The sequence below is a fragment of the Mustelus asterias genome, chromosome 1 (assembly GCF_964213995.1).
Source record: "Mustelus asterias chromosome 1, sMusAst1.hap1.1, whole genome shotgun sequence".
NCBI lineage: Eukaryota > Metazoa > Chordata > Chondrichthyes > Carcharhiniformes > Triakidae > Mustelus > Mustelus asterias.
In genome coordinates, this window is record NC_135801.1 from 74335474 (window position 1) to 74353989 (window position 18516).

General features: G+C 39.9%; 1 protein-coding gene across 1 annotated transcript in view; it reads left to right on the top strand.

The window, feature by feature from the left end:
- The window catches only part of mettl14 (methyltransferase 14, N6-adenosine-methyltransferase non-catalytic subunit), a 59211-nt gene extending 41131 nt beyond the window's left edge, over window positions 1–18080 (top strand). Inside the window, exons 7-11 of the mRNA XM_078213816.1 lie at window positions 1194–1335; window positions 7228–7320; window positions 8133–8249; window positions 12995–13205; window positions 15864–18080. Of these exons, the coding sequence (XP_078069942.1) occupies window positions 1194–1335; window positions 7228–7320; window positions 8133–8249; window positions 12995–13205; window positions 15864–16171 (871 nt within the window). The 3' untranslated portion in view covers window positions 16172–18080. The remainder of the gene's footprint in view (window positions 1–1193; window positions 1336–7227; window positions 7321–8132; window positions 8250–12994; window positions 13206–15863) is intronic.
- Window positions 18081–18516: the final 436 nt, after the last annotated feature.

Sequence of the window (18516 nt, forward strand, 5' to 3'; positions counted from 1 at the left end):
AAATCCTTGAAAATATCTACACATTGTGTAATGAATTGTAACATTTTTAGCTATGTTCCAAGTTCGTACAGCAGCCCGGGACCTGAAAGAGGGGAGGCGATGGCCCAGTGGTATTATCACCAGACTATTGATCCAGAAACTCAGCTAATGTTCTAGGGACCTGGGTTCAAATCCCACCACGGCACACGGTGGAATTTGAATTCAATAAAAAGGTCTGGAATTAAGAATCTACTGATGACCATGAAACCATTGTCAATTATCAGAAAAACCCATCTGGTTCACTAATGTCCTTTAGGAAAGGAATCTGCCTTCCTTACCCAGTCTGGCCTACATGTGACTCCAAAGCCACAGCAATGTGGTTGACTCTCAACTGCCCTCTGAAATAGCCAAGCAAACCACTCAGTTCAAGGGCAACTAAGGATGGGCAATAATTGCCGGCCAGTCAGCAACGCCCATGTCCCACAAATGAATAAAAAAGTTATATTTGCTGAATGTCAGGAATTTTTCAATTGTGATGAATTCCACAGATTTAAAAATATTTTTAGCAAGGTTTATTTGATATTTTAGTCTCCATCTTAATCCTATGTGTATGTTCTAATAATTTATTTTACTGCATATAAAATTTTTAAATGAAGGATAATCCATGCACTTTACTTCCTGGTTTGCTGTCTGCAAGAATACTTCAGTGTGATTGGGTGCTTACCCTGCTTGCTACTACTGAATGCCTTTAAGCCTCCTTGACTTGACATCGTATTCAGACTGATAGCAGTGCTTTGCTGTTGACCAGTTCAAGCCAGTTTCAAATTCCAGGTTATTCCAGTTCAAGCAGAGTTTGCAGACTTTAGCTGCTCCTTTAAGCCCCTGGCCAACATGTTGCTTCGCTGTGAACCACAAAATCCAGCTGTGTTCCTGTTTTTATTTTAACTGTTCATTGCAATAGGTATGGTTTTGTTAATGCACATTTGTCCTTTCATTCATTATCGAACTGAAGGTTTGAGATTAAAAGGTAGACTTTACAAATATGTACTTCTGGCAGCACATTTGCAAAGAACATCTTGTGCATTGTAGTACTCGGGACCAAGTTCCTCCCTATATACTTGTATTGAGTAAGTTAACAACTGAGAATACAGAAGCAGCAGCAGATATGCATAAAATTTACTTACAATTAACTTTAGAATTTTGTTTGTAAACAGGTATTTACCAGCTGATTTAGAGACATTTGATATTAGAGACTTGAATTGCAAATTTGATGTTATTTTGGTGGAGCCACCTTTGGAAGAGTACTACAGAGAGACTGGGGTAACAGCTGTTGAGAAGTGCTGGACGTGGGATGATGTGAGTTGTGTACATTTGCTGACAACACTTCATTTTATTTTATGAACATTCTACAAAAGGTTATATTTTGTCTGTAAATTTTACTTTTTCAAAACTGTGCATTTTCAGTTAACTTGCAGTTTATTAATTGGCGATGAAATTATTTTGATGCATTAAGATGCAGATGAGGATTTGTTAATCAGTAAATTTGAATGTGTATGTTTATCAAGTATCATTACTTAAAAGTTACTTAAAAGGTAAATGTTACTGAAGTAATTTACTTGAACAACACTAAAGCATAACAAAATCAGATGGGAGGGAGTAACAGTAATTGATTAATTTCAAAACTTGTACATGTAAGTCAAAAGAAGTATAAATGGGAAGTATTCACTTTTAGTTAAGAGCATAAGAAATAGGAGTTTTCTTCACCATTCAATAAGATTGTGGCTGATCTGAACCAGACGTCAACTCAACTTAGAGTCATAGAGGTTTACAGCATGGAAACAGGCCCTTCGGCACAATTTGTCCATGCTGCCCTTTTTTTTAAAAACCCCTAAACTAATCCCAATTGCCCGCTAATCCCATATCCCTCTATACCCATCGCACCCATGTAACTCTCTAAATGTGATTTAAAAGACAAATTTGTACCCGCCTCCACTACCACTTCTAGCAGCTTGTTCCAGAAAGTCACCACCCTCTGTGAAAAAATTGCCCCTCTGGACACTTTTGTATCTCTCCCTTCTTGCCTTATTAAACCTATGCCCTCTAATTTTAGACTCCCCTACCTTTGGGAAAAGATATTGACTATCTAGCTGATCTGTGCCCCCCATTATTTTATAGACCTCTATAAGATCACCCCTCAGCCTCCTGCGCTCCAGAGTAAAACGTCCCAGTCTATCCAGCCTCTCCTTATAACTCAATCCATCAAGTCCCGGTAGCATCCTAGTAAATCTTTTCTGCACTCTTTCTAGTTTAATAATATCCTTTTCTATAATAGGGTGACCAGAACCGCACACAGTATTCCAACTGTGGCCTTACCAATGTCTCGTACAACTTCAACAAGACATTCCAACTCCTGTATTCAATGTTCTGACCGATGAAACCAAGCATGCTGAATGCCTTCTTCACCACTCTGTCCACCTGTGACTCCATTTTCAAGGAGCTATGAATATGTACCCCTAGATCTCTTTGTTCTGTAACTCTCCCCAACGCCCTATCATTAACTGAGTAAGTCCTGCCCTGGTTCAATCTACCAAAATGCATCACCTCGCAATTGTCTAAATTAAACTCCATCTGCGATTCATCAGCCCACTGGCCCAATTGCCTTTCTGCTCCCCATAAACCCTTGACTCTTGTATAGTTTATGAATCTATCTCAGCTTTGAATATATTCAGTGACTCTGCATCCATAGCTCTTTGGGGTACGGAATTCCAAGGATTCACAACCCCCTCAGAGAAGAATTTCTTCCTCATATCCTTAAATTGGCAACCAATTATCATAAAACTATGGCTCCTAGTTTTAGATTCTCCCACAATAAGCAATGAATGGAATTCTATGAAATAGTTTTTTAAGAAACAAATTAATCTCAGTGTAGGCCCTGAGATCTGCTCATGTTGGATATTGGGTGAGTTAGCATGGGTGTAGGGGAAAACGTTGGTGGGTCAGAGGTATGAGTTTGCATCAATTGGCACTAAGGTTGGCATTGGAGCTCCAAAATGCCATGGGTGGACAGAGGGACATAGGTTGACATGGATACTGAGGGGCCATGGGAAGGGTGGGTGGGGGTCATGAGGTAACATGAGTTGACATGAATGGTGCATGTTTATGAAAGGGTGAGGGCAGGAGGGCTATTTTATTGGGCCATAACTTCTGACAGATGGGCAGTTAAGTCAAATCGCTACTCTGTTTGAAAGTTGTGAACTTGAAATCCAGGTAATTCTATCGCATCCAGGTGATTCTATCGCGTCCAACGTTCCGACTCGTGCCGGGTGAGATCTAAGCAGTACAGTGCATCCAATGGCATCAGGGCTTGAGAGGGTGGGGGTTGGGCTTTGGATTGGGAAAATGGCTGTATCAGACAGGCCTTGGGAGAGCGAGGTAGTTGGGAAGGGAAGTGGGAAGAGACCTGTGGAGATTTGGGTTTGAGAGGAATTCAGTGAGGGGGGTCGATGTGGATCTGTACAATAGTTACCCAGAAGTTAGAAGTGGTCTTAATTTTTCTGTTTCTGGGGTAACTTGGTGTAAAACAGTCAGAACCATCTGCAGTATGCAATTTAAATCACGATTTTCATATGTTTCCCAGTGCAGGGTGATTATCGAGTGAAACTTGCACTTCCCAGGCAATTGCTTTGCAAACCTTACCTGAGATTTTCTGGAGGGGCAGAGTTTCCTCGCACATCTTTCAGGTACCCCCAGATACGACGTCCTGGAGCTCAGAAGTTATGGCCCATTGTGTTTTTAAACCTCAATGCAAGTGCTGGAGCACCAAGATGGGCATTCTGCTCAGGCCACCTGTGCACCCAGCAGTCTCTGCATTCAGTTAAGACCCTAGTTTCAAACAGTTTTGCACCATTAAATTGAATGTTAAGTTCATCATGTTATGGCTATTCTTCCGAGGATCCTTTACTGTGAGTTGATTAATCAATTCTTTCACATTACACATACCAGATCTAAACTAGTTCCCTGGTTGCTTTCACAACATATTTTCCAAAATAACTGTCCCAAATATACTCTGAATTTGTCTTCAAAGCTACCTCTGCTAATTTTATTTGTCCAACGTATATGAAAATTTCACCCAGGATTATTACAGCAGTTTTCTTGCAAGCCCCCATTAATTCTTGATGTATACTCTGTCCTCTAGTGTAGCTAGCATTGGGGGGGGCGGGGGGGGGCATGTAGATTACTACCACCAGTGATGCCTTTCCATTGCTATTTCTTATCTCCACCTAAACTGGTTCTACATCCTGATTGAGCTGGGATCATTTCTCGCTACTCTATTGGTCTCATCCTTTATTAACAGATCCACTCCAACTTTTATTTTCTATCGATTCTTCAGAAAGCCAAGTATCTCTGAATATTTGCAGTCTTGGTCACCTTGACCATGTTTCTGTAATAAATGTCCGATCATAGCTATTCATTTCTTTTCGTGCCATCATCTCAGCTATTTGTTTCGAACGCAGTGTGCGTTCAGATAAGGAACCTTTAATTTTGTTTTACCATTTTCCCCTACTCTGACCCTGTTTGTTACTGCAATCTTGTATTTGTACATTTTGTCTCTTCTGGTCATCATTGCCCATGTTGTTATCCTGTAATATTCTCTGGTCCTTGCTTTTTTTTGAACTTTCTAAATTTCCCCAAACTTGAACCCTTCCTTCCATTTATTTAGTGCAAAGCCCGAGTTATTCAATTCACCAGAATAGTGGCTTCAGCACAGTTCAAGTGAAGCCCCCCTCCCCCAATGGAACTTTCCTGGTGCTAGTGCCCCACAAATTGAAACCCGTTTCTCCACACTAGTCTTTGAACTATACATTCAAATCTCTGACCTTATTTACACTATTTCAGTATGTTAGCGGGTTTGGGGAGTAATCTAGCAATTAATTTTATGGTTCTGCTTTTTAATTTAGACCCCAGTTTCTCATGTTCCTTCAGCAGAACCTTTTCCTCAGACATGGGCCACATAACATTTCCACTTCACTTTCCTCCACAGTCCTGAAGCGATGTCCTTAACTTTGACATTGGGCAAACCAGTGCAGCCTTCGAGATGCTCTTGGCTACAGAGAACAATATCTATTGTCATAACTATACTGTCCCCAACCACAACTCCATTCCTTTTTAGTCCCACAACACAAATGGCCCCCAGTACCTTGGTACTGCATGTTTGCTCATCCTCCGTGATGTCCCTATTCTCACCTCTGCAGGCTGCAAGAACCTCAAACCTGTTTGAGAAGTGCAAGAGCCAAGTCTCCTCCGGTGCTACATTCTGGATCCCTGCATCTGTCTTGCTCAAAGTCGCACCCTCCTGTCCCCTGAACATGAACCAAATTTGAAGTCGATAACCATCTCCCTCCATAATGTATTGCAGTGTCTGATGCTTGGACTCCCACTCTTCAATTCTGAGCCAAAATTCCTTGAGTTATTTACATTTAACTGCAGTTGTGGATCACACTGGTGCTCACCAGCTCTCGTATGCTACAGTTGCAACACATACCTTCCCTACCATCTTCAAGTTTTTAAGTTTTGAAATATCACACAATTGTCTAGTGATATGCTTTTAATTGCGAAAATAAGCTTGTTTAATTTATTAAACTTGAGGATTTTTCTTTATTTAGCCAACAGTCCCTTAATTCTGTTTATTTACATGTATATTTAAAAGCTCATCTTATCCCATCCCAGTGAATTCCCATAATCACGGAATTCCCTTGCACTCGGGCGAAACCACACTCTGCTAATAATCTTACTAATTCATTGACTGTTTTAGTTACCAGGTTGTAATTTTTATTATCCTGGCTTTTTTGGTTTAACCAAATAGTGTAAAGAGGAAAAGAAATCAGGGAGGTGACAGTGTTTATTCGAACACTGTTGTATACTACACTTGTGCATTTGGCAGCTATTTGACTGGTCCTATGGTTTTTATCAATTACTGTGGAATGGAAAAGAGCAAGGTTACTAGTTTGCAGATTGACACGCATTTTCTGAAATTGAGAAGGATTGATAAGATGGTTAGCTCATTTCCATTTGGTAGATTCGGAAAGGCTGTACTAACAGGATTTGATGGCAGCGTCAAAGGAGGAGTGTAAAACAGCACAAATCTGGTTGGTATGCAAAAATATAAATATCAAACTTTAATTGAGCAAAATCATATCTCAGCTAATTTAGCAGTGACCGAAAGCAGATTTTGCATTCACTGTTTGTGACTAGGTTACCCCATAAGTAATGTAAACAAATTTTAATCTGGTATATTTGGGTTCTGCATTCCTGTTTCCTTCCTTACAAAATGCCTGAACCTTTGAAAATGAACTTTGCAGCTCCAAATTAATACATTCACTTATCGTATTCATTCATGGAATGTGGGCATTGCTGGCTGGGCCAGCATTTATTGCGTATCCCTAGTTTGCCTTCAGAAGGTGGTGGTAAGTTGCCTTCTTGAACTTCTGCAGTCCATGTGGTGTAGGTACATCCACAATAACTTGAGGGAGCAAGTTCCAGTAATGATATTCTGAGACTGAGATGATTGACCTCCAACAACCAGAAGCATCTTCCTTTATGATAGGTATGCCTCCAACCAGTGAAGAGTTTTTCCCCTGATTCCCATTGACTGTTGTTGCTCACTCATTGTGTACATTCCTTTGAAGAGCAAGTGGTATGCATGTACAAATAGCAAGTCATGGCAACTGGAATGAGGGGGAAAAGAGTTTTATCAGCATTTAGATATGTTCATTTTTTTACAGCAATTACACGTGTGCAAACCTTTCAACATTTATGATTTATATACATACAAGATATTCTGAAAGATAAAAAGTGAATGGATTTCCTTTTCTCTATTTCTGCCTTACCCAGACACTCATGATAGATATATATAGAGTTATGTATTTATTTATCTGTCCATTTTTGTCTCTCTCCTAAAATTGTAGACATCAGATTTCAATATTGGGTACCATCTGCAAAGGTACCTTTGCCTTCATTTGTTGTCGTCAATGAATTTTGCCACAAGTTAAACATAATGCTCCGATTGCAAATCAGACCTCAAATGCAACAAGTTCTGGTAAAATTTAAAACCAGCAATTGACAGAAGTCTGCATCCAAGAAAAAAATAACTAAGTATATATTTATGAATGCTGAGGAATTAGCCGTGGATTGTGATAGCCAAGGAGTAATTTTTAGCATTTTTCTTCGCAACTTATTTTCCTTCTGTAGATCATGAAGCTGGAAATCGAAGAAATTGCAGCCCCAAGATCATTTGTCTTTTTGTGGTGTGGCTCTGGGGATGGTCTCGACCTTGGAAGGGTGGTAGGTTAATATGCAACAGCATTCTCAAAAAGCTCCTTCATTTACTCAATAGTCTATTCATATGATAAATTTGTCTGGTTTGCTGCTGACCAATTGTTTGCCATCAATAGGTGGAGTGTGTTGAGTCTTGAGCGGAGTATATAATTCATCCTGATTAATCTGGTGTGCTTTGTGTCTAACATTTTTATCAACTTTTGTTTGCTGAGATATCTGAGAGATAATACTCTACGTTTTCAATGCATTTTATATGTTTAAAAAAATGTTCATTTTTTTGCATTAGTTTAGCCGACATGTAAAGCAGTTTTTGTGTGGTAAACTTTTTATTGAGACTAGAAGACCCACATCTCCTGAAAGGACTGGATTCCTATTATGAAAATCTGCTCTTTGCACCTTAAGCAATAACAGTTAACTGCCCAAGTTACTTCCTTAGAAGCTTTTACTATTACCCCGAAGGGCACCTGCCTTTTGTAAACAACTGATTTTTTTGAACAATTTTGTACATTTTTACGACATTTATTTTTCCATATGGTTTTCATTGCATTCATAGTATTAAATCTAGAGTTTCAAAGCACTCGTTGTGCTTTGAATATAATTGTGTTTTAAAATTCTGGTGACTGAAATAATGCCATGACTATAACTTTGTTAACATTGTAATTTAATTTTTGAAAAGTGTCCATTAATTTAAACTAAATTGACAAATTCCTGAGTAAAAAAATTAGGATGCACTCAGTGAATATGTGGTTTACAGTTAATCAGCGCCAAATTAAAGATTATATATTTCTGTGTATAAGCCCTGTTTTAATTTATTCTAGTGCCTACGCAAGTGGGGTTTTAGGCGTTGTGAAGATATTTGCTGGATCAAAACAAATAAGAATAATCCTGGAAAAACCAAAACCCTGGACCCAAAGGCAGTCTTCCAGCGAACAAAGGCAAGTGTTCTTTCTGACCTCGGGAGCAGCATCTTGTGGTGAGCCCAAACAGTTTCATTGAGCTTGCTCAGAACTCATGCAGTTGCACAAAAAGAAACACCTGTTTTTTCTTCTATTGTCCAAGTGAATTATGTGGAAAATTGCAGTTCAGAATGGGTAATTAATTCCTCACCGATTCCTATAGTCTCTGGTGTGAGATAATATGGAAGGCACTATTCGCTTCTCTGATTTGCTTTCTGAAGTTCTTTTTTTTAGCTTTATGAATAGAATTATTCACTTGTGCTATGGGGCTAATTGAAATGCAGAGCGGCAGGAATGGAAAAGACCTTGAAAGTGACTCCTCTGTAAAATTTTCAGTAGCGTTCCAACTTATTTTGCATTTACCTGTTGCTGTAACTCCTAATTCCTTGTTTACCAGCTATGCTTCAATAAAGTGCATTCCAATTCAGATTTGTATTAATCTATTATCTATCCAAATATAACCAAAATTCTTTTTTAAAACCTGACCCAGCATGAAACCTCCTATGTGGATGTGCATTTCAAGAACTAGATTTCAATTAATATCATTGTTTAATTATAAATGTGCTTTTTCTTAAAATAATCTTAACATGCAAATTTCGAATAAGAAAACAGTGCTGTCACTCTTAAGTTTTGAGATGTGGATTTGTAATCACAATTCCCTTCCTGAAAGGCTTTTGAGGATTGTGCCAGAGGAGAATGGGTAGTTCACCATAGGGAGGGAGGGAAGTGTCACTGTTTATAATAACTATCGCAAGGAGCATGGGAAAAGGCCCAAGACACAAAGATTTGGCTGCCAGCTGGTTTTAGTGATAATGTTGTATGCTGCGAGGAAACCTATTAGATAAACTCAAGCTTCAAAGTGATGATTTGAGCAAGCTGGATTAGAACAAAAAGATCATCAGACTGACTATAATATGGCAGCAATGCATTCTGTTCAAGAAAAACAGTAGTTAATGCAAGCAAACTTTTATTTGCAGATAAGATATTTTTAAGGGTCAGCATCAGATCACTACTATTTGAATGGCAAAAGAACAACTAACTTACTTTAACCCTAAGTATTTACCACAGTGCCTGGTGAAGTATTATGAAGCAATCGCTTCATCGTGAAACCAAAATCATATTTAAATCCGCAAAGCCAACCTTCTGCTCCTGATGCTTGTATCAAAATTTGTTAAATATTAACATCAGTTTATTTTGCACAAACGAATTATTTATTGTTACATTCATAAAATTTAACATATACTTATACTAATTTTAATTTGGAATCTGTGGTCTATGTGAAAGTAGGTTATAAGTATGTCAAAACCATATTTTTACTACAAAAAATCTATTTTCTCTCTCTGGATTACTGGTAATTAATCATGCTGTAATCAGTGCTTTAATTTATTTTAAGACAAAACTTTTCATGATCAATTCTTACAACGTAGTGGCCTGAATCTCCCAGTATGGGGAGCAGTGGATGACTCCATTGTAAGCTGCCGAAGGGACCCTATGAAACTCCAGAAACATGCACATATGCAGTACTTATGCAGGAAGCTTAAACTGCCTGATTGCTGCATAATCCCTAAGGGTCGTGGAATCAGATGGCCAAAACCACGGACTCTTGGGTTTTTTTTCCCTATGCTGGTTTTGATTCACCTCAACCTTTTTCAGAGAAGGTGTAAAGCCTGCTAAGGAGCATAAGTTATTTCTTAAGTAAATTAGCAGGAGTGTCAAAGCAGGATGACAATCACACTAACATTCACCATCCCGATTCCAGCATTTTTCAACTTTTCCCCATATTTCAGTGTTTTTTTACTACCACCCTTCCCAACCCCCAATCCTAGCAAACCACCCCATCCCGACAATGTTCACGCCCTCTGCAACTATGTGCCCTGTCCCAGCAAAGATAATCCATCCATGCATCATGTTGCCTGGGATGGAACATTTAAGTTATAAAGAGAGGTTGGATAGGCTTGGGTTGTTTTCTCTGGAGCAGAGAAGACTGAGAGGGCGACCTGATTGAAGTGTTCAAGATTGAGGTGCATGGATAGGGAGCAGCTGTTCCCCTTAGATGAAGGGTCAGTTACAAGGGGACGCAAGTTAAAAGTGAGGAGTGGGAGGTTTAGAGGGGATCTGAGGAAAACTTTTTTTTACCCAGAGGGTGGTGACGTCTGGAATGCACTATCTGGGTGGGTGGATGATGGGGGGATGCCTGCCATCCTTTAAAAAGTACCTGGATGAGTACTTGGAATGTCATAACATTCAAGGCTATGGGCCAGGTGCTGGCAAGTGGGATTAGGTGGACAGGTCAGGGCCTTTCATGTGTTGGTGCAGACCCGATGGGCCAAAGGGTCTCTTCTGCACTGTAGGATTCTGTGATTCTGTCCGACCAATGTTCACCCATTCCTGGCACCATGTGCCGCCAGCATTCACCCAGTCCTGGGATTCGGTGCTGCAAACATTCAGAGCCCACCACCTTTCGTATTCCAGCCTCTTGAGATGAAGGCCAACAGTTTATGATATGGCAGATGATAAATGCCAGGCTGCCCAAATCCCAAGGGGAAACTTGAACAAGCTATCACAACAATTTGAATTTTGTATTTTAAGAGAAGTTATCTGAAGTCGGGAGAAAGAATTCTAAGCCACTTGTGAAGATTTTAAAAATTAAGTTTAAACATTATAAAAAGGGGAAAAGAAGTTAAGAGACAATATTACATTTACAGAATTAACAGTACTTATACAATTATTTCCCAAAAGATTATTGCTTAATTCAAGTAAAATCTCCCAGTTCATGTTCCATAGGAACTCTGAGGAAAGGGAAATTATGATCAAACATTCACAATGTTAACATGGAATCCATGGGAGAGAAGTTGGATCCAAAACTTGCTCAGCGGCAGAGGCAAAAAGTATTGGAGAGTTGATGGAAGTCTTTGTGACAAGAAGGCTGTTTACAGTGGGGCTTTATGGGCTCCCCACTGGGGCACTTGCTTTTCATGGTATATATTAGTGATATAGACTTAAACTTAGGGGACGATTGAGGAGTTTGCCAATGGCACAATTGGCCAAATAGTTGACAGTGAAGAGAAGGAGAGCTGTAGACTACAGGAAAATATCAGTGAATGATATCAGTCGACTGGTCAGGTGAACAAAAAAGTGAGAATGGAATTCAATCCAGAGAAGTAGCTATCATAGAATCCTTCAGTGCAGAAAGAGGCCATTCAGCCCATCGAGTCTGCACCAACCACAATCCCACCCAGGCCCTATCCACATATCCCTACATATTTACCCACTAACCCCTCTAACCTATGCATCCCGGGACACTAAGGGGCAATTTAGAATGGCCAATCAACCTAGCCCGCACATCTTTGGACTGTGGGAGGAAACCGGAGCACCCAGAGGAAACCCACACAGACACGGGGAGAATGTGCAAACTCCACACAGACAGCGACCCGAGCTGGGATTCGAACCCAGGTCCCTGGAGCTGTGAAGCAGCAGTGCTAACCACTGTGCTAACGTGCCACCCCACGTTATGAAGTATGAAGTAATCCATTTGGGGAGGGCAAACAAGGACAGGGAATATGCAATGAATGGTAGGATACTTGGAAGTGGAGTGCAACAGAGTGACCTTGGAGTGCATGTCCCTCGAGGAGGATTTGTAGATAACATAATTACGAAGACAAAATATTATTAGCTGAGGCATAAAATTAAGATCAGGGAGGTTATGTTACAATAGCATAAAGTACTAGTTTGGGCACAGCTGGATTACCACCATAACACAGGAAGGATGTGATTGCACTAAAGAAAGGTAGACTGGAAATTTATAATGCTATTGTCAGGACTGGAAAATTTGTGCTTTGAGTAAAGATTGGAGAGGTTGGGGTTGTTTTCTTGGAAGATTGGAGGCTGACGCGAGATTTAATTGAAGCGTATAAAATTATTTGGAATCTCTTTCCCTGAGCAGATAAGTAACTAACCAGGGGACAGAGATTTAAAATAACTGGTAGAAAGATTAGAGCAGAGTTGAGAAATATATTCATCCAGAGGGTAGTGGGGGTCTGGAACTCGTTACATGAAAGGGTGTTAGAGACAGAAACCCTTATCGCATTTAAAAAGCTCTTGGACATGCACTTGAAATGCTCTACCTAAAAGTCAAGGAAGTGGAATTGAGCTGTCACTTTTTTCAGCTGACATAAACAGCTGAATACCCTCCTCTTGTGCTCTGAATTTCAATGATTCCATAAAGGTTGATCCTGAAAAACTTTAATGCATGAGCAGCACTTCGGCACGGTGGCACAGTGGTACAGTGGTTAGCACTGCTGCCTCACAGCGCCAGGGACCTGGGTTCAATTCCCGGCTTGGGTGACTGTCCGGACTTTGCGCGTTCTCCCCGTGTCTGCGTGGATTTCCTCCAGGTGTTCCGGGTTCCTTCCATAGTCACCTGCTGGTTAGGTGCATTGGCCATGCTACATTCTCCCTCCGTGTACCTGAACAGGTGCCGGAGTGTGGTGACTAGGAGATTTTCACAGTAACTTCAGTGTCAATGTAAGCCTACTTGTGACTAATACATAAAAACTTTAAAACATAAACTCTTATGAAATGTTTTGTCTGATAGAGAAAGACCATATTTTGATGACAAAAATAAATTGCAGCCAAGACCCATGTTTTAATTGTTTTAATGTAAATTCATGAATATGTTTCATAAGCAACTATCTAATTTCCAATGTATTAATTTAATTTTCCAGGAGCACTGCCTAATGGGTATCAAAGGAACAGTGCGTAGAAGTACCGATGGTGATTTTATCCATGCAAATGTAGACATTGATCTTATTATTACAGAAGAGCCAGAGATTGGGAACCTTGAAAAACCAGTGGAAATATTTCATATTATTGAACACTTCTGTCTGGGACGAAGAAGATTGCATGTCTTCGGAAGGGATAGCACAATAAGACCAGGTAGGTGACTTGTAATTTTTTTCTAACAGGAAAAATAATTTATGATCATTATAAGCTTTATAGCATAGTGCCCTTTATATAATCTTTCAGATAGTTGATGGGGAAAAAAACTGCATCTAAAGATATTTCTTGGCACGTGATGACTCAGTGGATAAACTCACTAAACCAAACAGACCAGAGAGGTTCCAGATACAGCTCCTGATGTGTTCACTGTGGTTGATCTCAGCTGGGGCAGATGTTTTGGTCTTGTATTCAGCCTAACAATAGGGTAAAAATGAACCCGTGTTCTCACACTTCTTCATCCAGCAACACTACTTGAAATGCAAATCAATCTGTTTTTGGGCCACATTTAGGACCTATTTCTAATTTTGAAGAAGTGGTAGGACTTAGAATTAAATGCAACCCAAGAACACTTGGAATGATTGAAGACATTGGGCCCTATTTTACAGTTTTGATTCTAAGTGCTGGGCCGACTTGAAACTGAAAGTGTTTCAGATCCAACTTTTAGACCCATTCTCAGGTGCCCCCATATGCACTCTGCCTGAAAAAAAAATCAGCGATTCCAAACCATGCTGCACAAGCCTGTGTGTGTGTTTGGGCCGGTGGGGGAGGGCGTGTTTAATGCGCCAGAAACCCTGCAGCTTCGATTGGCGCATCCAACCGCTCATGCGCAGAAAAAAAAAGATAGAATGCTGCTCCCCTGCCACATCCCTCCTGAGCCGGATAATGCCTCCCCTTGGCCCCCACGGAATTGCCCTGCCCCCACAACATTACTGACCCCCTTATTTCCCCCCCACCACCACCCAGACCGATCACGCAGCCACCCCCCCCCCGCCCCACTGATCACAGGCAGAGTGGCAGCGGACCCCTCCTTCCCCGCCACTGATCACAGGCAGAGTGGCAGGGAACCCCTCCTTCCCCTCCACTGATTGCCTCATGCCCGACTTTACCAAGTTTCCACGCCCAAAAATGGGCGCAACACGATGGTAAAATCAGGCCCATTGAGTGAACCACAAGGTATGTAGACATTACCAATTAGGAGCTGTGAGGGGGTCAGGGTGGTGTTGGAGATTGGAAAGAAAAGGAAGACCGGGTCTCTCTTTAATGCCTCACCCAAAAGATGACCCCTCCAACAGTGCAGTGCTCGCCTTGAATTTTGTTTGAGCTCAATCCCTAAAGTGAGACTTGAACTTGGAACCTTGTGACTCAGAGGCAAGTGTGTTACCAACTGAGCCACGGCTGACACACAAAATAAATCATCTCCCTGGACCCTCTTCATTATTGTGCTTAATGCATTGTTTAAAATGTGTAGACCAGACTTGGCTGCATTGCAAGTTTTCTTCTGTGCTGCATGTTGATGAACCACAAATTCTAACAAAGATTTGGCAGCTTTGAGGATTTGTTTGATGGTATCAGCCAGTTTTACCAGGCGTGTTGAATTGGCATGGTTAGATGTGAATGTATGACCTTTTGGTTTGCTAGTTCTGTGAAGCATCCATCACATTGTCTATCTATGTCAATGTTTGGCCATCAAGTTAGGACAGTTGTGCGCTCTTCTGTGATAGTGTTGTGGGTGAAAAACTAGATGGCAGTCAGTTTCCCTGTAAATGCATGCCATATAAGTACGGTTCAAGAGTACTTCAATTAAACTTAGAAGCTAGCCCTGTTTCACACTTTGGTACTGATGAGTAAGCTTCATGTTTACTTAACAATAAAGAAATCAAAATCATTTTTCATTAACCTGATGAATTCTCCATGACAATTATCATTGATACATCAATAACAAAGTACTGCAAGCAGCACTCCAGTGTAGTGTCCATTGATTAAGCACATTTTATATTGGGAAACCAAGATACCCATTTAAAGTAAACCAGAAGTGAGGTAAAATATTTACATTTTTAAAGTCATCATCTTCATACGGGTGGCACAGTGGTTAGCACTGCTGCCTCACAGCCCCAGGCGCCTGGGTTCAATTCCCGGCTTAGGTCAGTGTCTCTGTGGAGTTTGCATGTTCTCTGTGTCTGCATGGGTTTCCCCTGGGTGCTCCGGTTTCCTCTCCCAGTCCAAAGATGTGCAGGTTAGGTGCGTTGGCCATGCTAAATTGCCTCTTGGTGTCCCAGGATGCATAGGTTATAGGGATTCGCGGGGTCAATATGTGGGGTTACGGGGATAAGGGCTGGAAGGGATTGTTGTCGGTTCAGACTTGATGGACTTAATGGCCGCCTCCTGCACTGTCAGATTCTATGATTCTATAGTTCTATGACTCCATTTTTTGTATTGTTCTAGTGAATGTCATTTTGATAGACCTTAATATGCATGGCTTCTTTTTATAATGAGGTGCCCAGAACTGCATTGGATTAACTCTGACCTAACAAATTTTTGTACAGTAATTCATGCTATTCTTTTATATATAAAACCTGGAATCCCATGAACCATTTTCAGTCCTTTTCAATTATAATTAGATCTTCAAAGATCTAAGAGGGGGGAAATTTGAGGTGTTAAATATTGATAACACAATTGTTACGTCAACTCAGTTATGATTTAATGAACTGGATTTTCTTTCCTTTTTATTTTTATTTGGCTTGGATATTTATAACTGTTTTGAAATAAATTTGCATTGCTTCACTTTATCCCATTTTTCTTTTTTCCTCACATTAGGATGGCTCACTGTGGGTCCCAGTCTTACAAACAGTAATTTTAATGCTGAAGTTTACAGCTCATACTTCACTGGTACTAATGTGCACCTGACTGGTTGTACGGAGGAGATTGAGAGGCTTCGCCCCAAATCTCCTCCTCCAAAATCTAAATCTGATAGAGGAGGTGGAGCCTCTAGAGGTGGAGGAAGAGGTGGGCCTTCAGCAGGACGTGGGGAGAGAGGAAGAGAAAGAAACAGAGGAAACTTCAGAGGAGAAAGAGGAGGATTCCGAGGTCGAGGAGGTGCCCATAGAGGAGGATTTGCTCGATGATGACAATTCCTGTAGAAGCCTAAAGTAGATTCAGTTGAAATGACAATGGGAAGCAGGATTTCAGAATCACTGTCTGAAATAATCACTGCTCTACTTTTCTACCTTTTTTGATATGTACTATTTAACCATGGAGTATACTTCCATAAGAATGAAATGTACACAGGCAATGTGTACACAAGAAAATACTTGTGCATTCTCGTCATGAAAAATATTTTGTAATGATCAAAGTACAGTTGCCTTTAAATCTGATACTGTAATTCAGGTTCTCCAATTTAAAACTCATTGCAAAGTATTTTAAAACTGTAATATCTCAATTCAATCTTGTACTATTTAAGAGAAGTTAAATACATATTTTGAATTAGTTGTTTTGAAGCTGTTTGTATTTTGTCCTTGTGCATACCCTTGGTACATGTATTTTGTCTGATTTTCTCAGTGACATAAATGTAGTGCAGATTTTCCAGTAAATGGATGCTAAATAAAAAGTAGCTTCTCCTCCCAAGACTCACTCAAAGTGGGTCAAGTGACCTATGGTCGAGTAACATGCTGTCAACTTCAGTCTGATCATTGAAGTCAAGACCACATTTCCAATATCCTGTGCTATTAAAATACAGCAAGGTTGTTGTAACCCTTTGAGTCTGACAGCATGCCATTATGTAGGGAAAAATATGATCAGGTAACAGCAGCTTTGAACACCTTATATTTCAACCCTCACTAAAATTTGAATGTCTCTGTCAAGTGCAGATAAGTGCACAGTATTAGTCTGTGCCATGCATTATAATGCTGCCACTTTAGAGCTCCAGCTGAAAAACAGACTTAAATTAACACGGCTTGAAGGTGATCGTACACAGCCCATTGTTAAAGAAAATAAAACGGAATGCTCTGCTTATTTTAAGTAATTGCTACAATGCTGCAATTGTTTTCTAAAATTCTGAATCTTTTCTTGCATTTCCACTATGATTTCTTATTAAGTTTCACAATAATATTTCATCGAAAATAATCAGTGTACAACATCTAGAAAGAAATTGCAGGACAAGTATACATCCAGTAGTGACAAATTGGAACACAACTGATCATTGTAGAGTGGATGACAAGAAACAAATTACTGGAAGAGAAATCTCTTAAGTGAGTAGCAAGAAGCCATGGGACCATATAAATTACTGAGCAAATGGCTTCAAAAGCTATCAAATTCAATTAACTTTACTTTCCGAGTAAATCATACTGCCAGCCACAGAGACACGTACATATCTGTTACGTTACTCTCATTTAGTATCAGTTGAGCTCTTATTTTTAATGCCAAAGTCTTACCTTTTTTTTTAACTATATGTATATGAGAAAAAAGATTTTCAAGAACTATGCCAGGTTAAAACTGATTGCTATGGTGGTCAAATCCAATTGATGTCTTCAACATTTGTTGAGTGATGTCAATAAGTCTAAATGGGTTTCCTCTTTATACTCCATCAGTATGTAAAGCTGATGGGTCAAGCGATGTAGGTAATCTCTGACCTGTTAAGAAAAACATGATTTAAAATGAGTTTTGATGTGTTTTGTTTCCGAGAATGCTTTGTGTATTGTGGAATTGTTAGTTTTGTTAGTTGAATTGATGATTTAGGAGTACATCGTGTGAATTTTGGTACTTGAAACATTGTATTTAAATTCTTTAAGTGCAGGATGAATTTATGACGTATCACAGTTTTAAATGCATGCTTTAAATATGCAGTTTGCGATGAACTGTAACTCCATATAATCTAACCAGATAAAAAATTGTCTTACTACACTGATAATTTGCAGATTATTTTTTTAACGTAAGGTATTTGACTGAGTTTTTCTTCAGTGATGTTGCAGGTGATATACTTGGTGCATGTTTTTAAAAACTGAATAAATTAATTTTTTCAAAAAATTGATAAATCTAATTGTATTTGCCTACAGATCTTGCTAATTTTGGCCTAAATACTCAGTTTGTAGAAGCTGAATACACTTGAGGTTTCCATTCAAAAAAAATTCCAGCCAGTTAATTTTGACATCTTTAGAAGTTCTCTAAATGCTAATTGCTTTTATTCATAAAACTCCATAAGCAATTAATGAAATCTGCTATCTGAATAGGCAACTCATCCACACACAGTTGCCCAGATCTTCCAGCCTCCAGTTTGTTGGCCACCGGATAATCCCTGAAAGATGTGCTATGGTATCCCTGGGAAGTCCTTCTTTCTTCTGCCCACCCCCCCCCCCCCCCTGTCCAAGCAGCCTGTGGTGCAGTGGGAAACTGTGGGAGTCACATAGCTTTCTTGTGCTTCCTGAAGGACGGACCTAGCCAGGGGTGAAATATTTGATGCATTGGTTTTAATTTT